Source organism: Myotis brandtii, unplaced genomic scaffold (genome assembly GCF_000412655.1).
Source record: "Myotis brandtii unplaced genomic scaffold, ASM41265v1 scaffold1857, whole genome shotgun sequence".
Taxonomy (NCBI): domain Eukaryota; kingdom Metazoa; phylum Chordata; class Mammalia; order Chiroptera; family Vespertilionidae; genus Myotis; species Myotis brandtii.
This window is the reverse complement of record NW_005356893.1, coordinates 38,131-45,331: the sequence shown is the minus strand read 5'-3', so window position 1 is coordinate 45,331 and position 7,201 is coordinate 38,131. Positions and strand designations below refer to the sequence as shown.

At 48.7% G+C, this 7,201-nt stretch overlaps 1 protein-coding gene across 1 annotated transcript in view; it reads left to right on the top strand.

The window, feature by feature from the left end:
• The window catches only part of LOC102239583 (chromosome unknown open reading frame, human C9orf78), a 6,974-nt gene extending 567 nt beyond the window's left edge, over nt 1-6,407 (top strand). The window contains exons 2-10 of the mRNA XM_005864111.2: nt 5-69; nt 419-478; nt 1,692-1,743; nt 1,877-1,947; nt 2,455-2,532; nt 3,091-3,288; nt 4,222-4,358; nt 4,462-4,560; nt 5,748-6,407. Coding sequence (XP_005864173.1) covers nt 5-69; nt 419-478; nt 1,692-1,743; nt 1,877-1,947; nt 2,455-2,532; nt 3,091-3,288; nt 4,222-4,358; nt 4,462-4,560; nt 5,748-5,839 — 852 coding nt within the window. The 3' untranslated portion in view covers nt 5,840-6,407. The remainder of the gene's footprint in view (nt 1-4; nt 70-418; nt 479-1,691; nt 1,744-1,876; nt 1,948-2,454; nt 2,533-3,090; nt 3,289-4,221; nt 4,359-4,461; nt 4,561-5,747) is intronic.
• The last annotated feature ends 794 nt before the right edge of the window (nt 6,408-7,201 follow it).

Genomic DNA, 7,201 nt, shown 5'->3' with positions numbered 1-7,201 from the left:
GAAGGCTTTCCGCCGGCGCCGGGCCGACTCGGAGTCGGAGGAAGATGAGCAGGACTCAGAAGAGGTTCGGTGCGTTTGGAACGGGCTTTCCACTGGGCAGAAAGCGAGAAGCTGGCTCGGGGTCTCACCGCCGGCCCGGCGCCTTGTTGACACCTTGGCAACCGGGAGCCGGTGGTGGTGTCCCCTTTTGCGGACAAAGAAATGGAGGGTTCTGGGGCTGAGGCCGCCGTCCCCGAGGCCGCACAGTTGGAGGAGCTGCCCCCGGGATGGGCAGTGATCGAAGTCCCGGTGGGTCCAGGCGCAGGTTCGCCGTCTGGACCCTGTGCCGGCAGCTCAGCAGCCGGCTGGGTGCGGGCGCAGCTGTTTGACTCTGAGTCCCGCGGAGGGTCTCTCAACCTGCACATTGCCTTTTATTCAGATTAAAACTGGAGGAGACCCGAGAGGTGCAGAACTTGAGGAAGAGGCCCAACGGAGTGAGGTGGGTACCATGGGGGGCCCCGGAGGAGGAGGGGGTGGGTATGACTGACCTCCCGGCGGGTCGCTGTCACAGAATATCTCCTCAGACATAGCTCCTTTTCTTTTATTGACTTATTTGTTTTCACTTATTCTTTATTTTTTAATTATTATTTTGTTGTTAATCATCACCGAGGATATTTTTTCCGTTGATTTTTAGACAGGATGGAAGTGGGAGAGACACAGAGAGAAACGTTGATGTGAGAAAGACACATCCATTGGTTGCCTCCTGCACGTGCCCTGACCCAGTCAGGGGATGGAGCCTACAGACCAGGTACCTTGACTGGAATCGAACCCGGAACCCTTCAGTCTGCAGGCTGATGCTCAAACCCACTGAGCCAAACCGGCTAGGGCTTTAGCCCCTTTTCTTGACACACTACACCTTCCACTGTACACCCGAAGGAGGCACAGCGTTCTTTGAAATGTTTAACCAGGAGATGGCCTGGGCCATGTGGTCTCAAGGTTTGCTCCAGAGGTACAGAAACAAGTCACTAACTCTTGTTTTCATTGCGTCCAACTAATTGTGAAAGCACATTGATTGTTGAGAGTTGGGAAAGTTTAGAAAAGCATAATCAAGAAAATAAACAGCACCCATAATTCTTCCATCCAGAGGTAACCAGTGTTAACATTTAATGTCCTTTCCAATCTGTATTCTCTCTCCATTTTGTAAAGAATGAATGAGAACTTTTGTTCTATGCTATTTTCAACTCATTATGACATTGTGGTCGTTCACTCACTTTGCAGAATATTTTTCCAAAGCCCTTTTTAATGGCTACATAGTACTCCACCACAAGTATGTACCACAATGTAACTTAATTCCCTATTTGAGGACCTGTAGGTCATTTTGTAAACTTTCATCAAATCAGGCCGCAATAGTATTTTCCTACACTTGTCTTTAGCTTCATGTTCCCTGAAGGCAAAAAATCTTAGAAGTGAGATTTCCAAGGCAAGATAATGCCAAATGGCTTTATAGAAAGGTTTGCCTCTTCACCCATCCCCCAGCATCTACAGCGCTTGTTGAGCCCTGTGTTATAGGCTTTTCCAGCTGGCTTTGGTGCCCACCCCCCAAATCTCACCCTGCCACTAATGTTGCAATCTACAAACTTCCTAAACATTCTTTCTCATCTCTGAAATGCGCCATTCTTCCCTCCTTCCTTTTTATTTTTGGTTTTGCTCAGTGCTGTGGCCCTGCTGGTGGGAGAGAAGGTACAAGAAGAGACCACTCTAGTGGTAAGTTGTGGGGTCCTCCCTGGGCAGTGGGAAGATGGGAGTGCTCTTCAGTGGATGATTGTGTTTCCTTAGAAAAGAAAATTCCCAGCCAATTACGAAGCTGTTTCTTCTCAGCTGTCTTTGCTTTCTGCAGGATGACCCCTTTCAGATGAAGACAGGAGGCATGGTGGACATGAAGAAGCTGAAGGAAAGGGGCAAGGACAAGTAAGTGCAGGACACGCTGGCACGGATGCACCAGTGGCCCCGCCGGGGGCCGTGTGCCCCGGGGAGCTGGGGCCTGCAGCAGTGGCTTTAGAGGGACATCTTCAAGTATCCTCTGTGCTTTGTAAACTACCTATAGTTTAAAAACAAAGGAAACAAAAACTCTTTAAAAGTTAGCTTAGAGAGATGTGGGTACGGTCCGTTTATTGTCTTTCAAATCCATGTGGAAGTTTTTCTTTTTAAAGAAAACAAAAACACAATTATGAAAATAATGCATTCAAACAATATAAAAGTAAAAAATAAAAGTATCTGCCAATTCCCCAGAGGAATCTCCGCAGGCCAACAGTTTGCTTGCTTATATTTATTTTATTGACATATATTTTCCCCCCCAACTAGAAAGAGGATATGACACTTTTTTGTTGTGTACTTGTGTTGTCGGTATCACGTAAAACTCGGCCTCCGTGAGTTGTGACCTGAAGGCCCTGCTTCACTCTGCTTCTCTCCTTCCAGGATCAGTGAAGAGGAAGACCTCCACCTGGGGACATCGTTCTCCGCGGAAACCAACCGGAGGGACGAGGACGCCGACATGTAGGTGTCAGTCTGGCTGTGAGCGATCGGGGGTGGGCGCCAGCCGGACACAGTCCGAGCTAGTCAGTCACAGATGACATTTCTAGAGTCAACCAAAGACGTCAGTGCTGGTCCCTCTTGGCCCACCTCCCAGGCTCAAGAACTTTGAAAAAGTCTGAGAAGTTCTTTAAAAGTGGTTCTTGAGATTTTAGATTCCTTGACTAATAATATTTCCCCAAAACATTGCAGGGATAAACACTAGACTGCCTACTTCTTTTTTTGGCCAATAAGACTGTTGAACAAACAACTACCATCTCCCATTATCCTTCCGTCTTCAAAGAACCTTATATAGAATAACACCAATAGATTGGTGGCATGTAATCTCATAACATAGGTTGGTGCTTTAAGTGGTAAATTTTAACTTGAGAAAAAATTTTCAAGTTATTTTCATTTTTCTCATCTCTCCATGGACTGATGAAAACTTGCTCACAGACCGTGACTGCTCTGTGGGCCGTGTTGGGGCCACTCATTTCAAAGGTGCCTGTGGTGAGCTTCCTGAGACCTTGTTTCTGGTTTCAGGATGAAGTACATTGAGACAGAGCTGAAGAAGAGGAAAGGGATCGTGGAACACGAAGAACAGAAAGTAAAGCCCAAGAACGCAGAGGACTGTCTCTACGAGCTTCCGGAAAACATCCGCGTCTCCTCGGCGAAGAAGACGGAGGAGATGCTTTCCAACCAGATGCTGAGCGGCATCCCTGAGGTGGACCTGGGCATCGAGTACGTTCCAGACCCTCACCGCACCTCTCCCCTGCCCCTAGGCTGCGGGGGCACCGCTCTGCTTTCCAGTTAAAAGTTAAGGGGACTGTTTCTCACCTGTCTCCTGGGAAACCCACAAAACTATGTTCTCTCTGGTGGGCTGAGGTGTTGTCTCCAGGAGTTCTGAAGAGTTGGGCAGAGCAGTTAAAGACACTTAGGGACCCTGACTGCTGAAAGCCAAAGTGTGTTTTCATTTAGCCTTTGTTCACAGCTCTTCAGCTGTTCTAGTCAGGCCCTGTGTTCTTCTGTTGTTCTTAATATGTTTTTATTCATTTCAGAAAGGAAGGGAGAGAGAGAAACATTAATGATGAGAGAGAATCATCGATCGGCTCCTCCTGCACACCCCATACTGGGGATCGAGCCCACAACTCGGGCATGTGCCTTGACGGGGACTTGAACTGTGACTTCCTGGTTCATAGGTCCATGCTCAACCACTGAGTCACACTGCCGGGCTATTCTGTTTTGTTGGAGTAGGAGCATTGTTAAGGGCTTAGCCACCCCATGATCCTCCTCTCACGTTTACTACAGAACATCTGCTCTAAAAGGGGACTGTCATGGAGGAAATGCAGTGGTCAGAATCCTCTGCGGCTCAGTAGAAGGTTGGGAGACCTCCGGGTTCTCACCTCTTTCCTGGCTTTCCAGCTCTGAGCCTTAGGCAGTTCTCTGTTCCTCTCGGAGATGCAGTTTCCTCTTGATCAGAAGAGAATAAGTCCTGCGTCTCCAGGCTGTGAGAGTGCCATGGGGGTGTGGCTGCCGGGGAGCCGGTAAACTGCAGAGCTGGGCCCCAGGAACGAGGGCTTCCTTCTGCAGTGGAGGGCCGCCAGCCTCGCCAGTCACTCCTGGGACCAGAGGGGCAGCAGTCTAATGCATGGCATGGCTCCTTTCTCCCCTCAGTGCTAAAATAAAAAACATCATTTCCACGGAGGATGCCAAGGCCCGTCTGCTGGCAGAGCAGCAGAACAAGAAGAAAGACAGCGAGACATCCTTTGTGCCCACCAACATGGCGGTGAATTACGTGCAGCACAACCGATGTAAGCCTCAGGGGAGGCAGCCCCTCTCACCCCTGCCCCTCTGGTTTGAGGTTCCTGGGTTCCCGCATTTTTTCTGACATGTCCCCTGGTCTCTTTGGTCCAGTTTATCACGAGGAGCTCAACGCCCCCATTCGGAGGAACAAAGAAGAGCCCAAAGCCCGTCCCTTGCGAGTGGGCGACACCGAGAAGCCAGAGCCTGACCGTGAGTACAGCAGTGGCCTCAGGGCGGCCTGGAGGGATCACAGCACTCAGGGCCCATGGAGGCAGGTGGGAGCTCGGGTGCGGGGCCAGGGCAGCTGAGTTTAGTCCATGTTCTGGACCACGGCCTTGTCCCTTCCCCTTTGCAAGCCTGTTTCCTCATCCACAAAATGGGAATAGTAATAAAACTTACACCTGGGGCTGCTCTGAGGATTCACTGGGCTGTCAAATAGACTCAAAAATTAGAAAATTTCAATAAGCAAAAATAAATGAAAAGTTACTCATTATTGCACCACCAGAGACAACCACTGTTAACATTTTTATGTACAACCTTTCAGACTTGTAAAAATACTCCCATATAGGAAACATTGTATGTACCTAGAAGGATCTCACAGCGTTTCACTCAGTAGTCCGCCCTGCATGTCTCCATGTCAGTAAACATTTTCAAAGGCCATGTCATGTTCCATTGGAAAGACAGATGTCGCCTCCCCATTTCCCATTTCCCCTTTAAACGCTGCTTTGATGCTCATTCTTGACCACGCCATGCCCTTAGTTACCTTTAGAGAAGCCACCAAAGGATCCTCCAGGCGCGATGCTCATTGTCCTCCCCCAGCAGCCGACAGTGGCCCTTCCCACTCGCTTGCCTCTCCATGAACAATGGGATGATGCTGAGGAAATGCGAAATGCTGAGGCTTCTGAAAAGCCTCTCCTTCTTTCTCCCTTGGGAAATTATTTTCCTAACGTCTTGGTTTTGTAGTCTTGGATTCCCAAAGAGCTTTGTGTGAAACACATGATAAGCAAGGACTTCGGAGTCACCAGACTTGGATTCAACGCTCAGCCTACCTTATCTGAGCAAGTCACCTAACCTCTCTGAGCAGAGGTGGCACAGTGCCCCTGCGAGGCTTGCTGTGAGGGTAAAAGGAAGCCATGGCTAAAGGACTTAGCACCAGGCCTGGTGCAGTCAGACTCAGTGAAGCGTGGCTGCTCCTGTTCACTTAGTGGGATGCTGAGGTCAGCATGGTGTGGCTGGCACCAACTCTGTATGTCTGTTTTCAGTCACTCAATAAAAAGTGTTTGCTGAGGCCCTACTATGTTTCTGTTCACCAGGGTCGCGCTGGGGCTCCTGTGGAGACGTCCTTGCCTATCGGTGACTTCCTGATGGCAAACAGCTTTTCCTCTTCTCCTTCACAGGGTCCCCCCCAAACCGCAAGCGTCCTGCTAATGAGAAGGCCACTGATGACTATCATTATGAGAAGTTCAAGAAGATGAACAGACGGTATTGAGGGCGCGGCCAGAGGGGAGAATTGCAGAATGGGATGTAAATAGCACTGTCCGTCGCCCCAGGACAAAAGCCTTCCAGGACAGAACCCTGATCACTGGCTAGCAGACAGTTCCAGAAACAGACTCTACTAGTCTGGCTGCTTACCTGCTGAATTTTTAGGCTCTAAATTTGTATCCTTTTGAAACAAACAACATGTGGTTTTCTTATTGGGGGCAAACTATTCTTGTGAGCGTTATTAAATCTCGTTTGTAAATATGTTGACTTTTTCTTAATATTTTTCCTGGCTCAGGAGAAAAGAGCTGTGTGTTCAGGGTGAGATAATGCCCTTTAAATTGTGCTTTTATTATTATATGTGTGATCATGTCTTCTACTTCCAATGCTCTGGAATGGGGTTCAGAAATGCATCCTTCCGTTTCCAGTGGATCCGGTGGACAGAAAACTAGAATGGGATCAAAGGGACACTGGTATTCCCTGACTTTTACAAAGTTACCTATTTCTTTGCATTAAGAAGGAAAAGTTACCTGTCTCTATCACTTCCGCACTTCGGTATTAAATATGAAATGAATCTAGCCTTCTTGTTCATTTTGCGTCTCCTCACACCGATACTAGGCCATGTGTTCAGAGTCGGGGGTTGGGCAGCTCAAAAGCTGCTCATTTAGTTCAAGAGACAGACAGGCGTCAACCTGTTAGCTGTCGAGTTCAGTGCCACTTGTGCTGTCGTTTTTCCTGAAGCATTTGAACAGCTTGGGATGAGGAAATAACAGGCCGGGTGACTTCTGGGCTGATTTAGAGCGGGCACTGTGCAAGGTGAAGGCGAATGCAGGCATCGCTGTCTCACCTGGGACATAGGTAATCCTCCGACTGTGAGTGAGTGAGTGTGAGCAACTTTACAGTAGAGGAACCTGACACCTGGAAGGCAGCCAAGTGATAAAGGTCATCAGTAGTCACAAGTCATGCTGGTAGTCTGCACCCTTGATATAATGTTACAGAAATAGCACTTTTCCTCTGTAAAGGACATGCACCCCAAAACCCATAACCCCAGGGTAACCGTGAGACCAACGGGGCAAATTCCAATAGTGGGGCCGGGCGTCCTACGAAAGGTTTGACCAGTTCTCCCCGAAACTGTCAGGGTCATCAAAACCAAGGAAAACGTGGGAAACACCCACAGTCAAGAGGAGGCTATAAGTATAATGTGGTGCCTTGGGTGCGATCCTGGATCAGAAAAAGGACGATAGGTCAAAACTAAGCAAGTATCTGAACCAACTAGTATCAGTACAGGTTCCTATGTAACAAAGATGTTAGTAACAGGGGGACTATGTGCCGGGTGGGGGAGGCATCTGTGCGCTCTCTGTACTGTCTACTC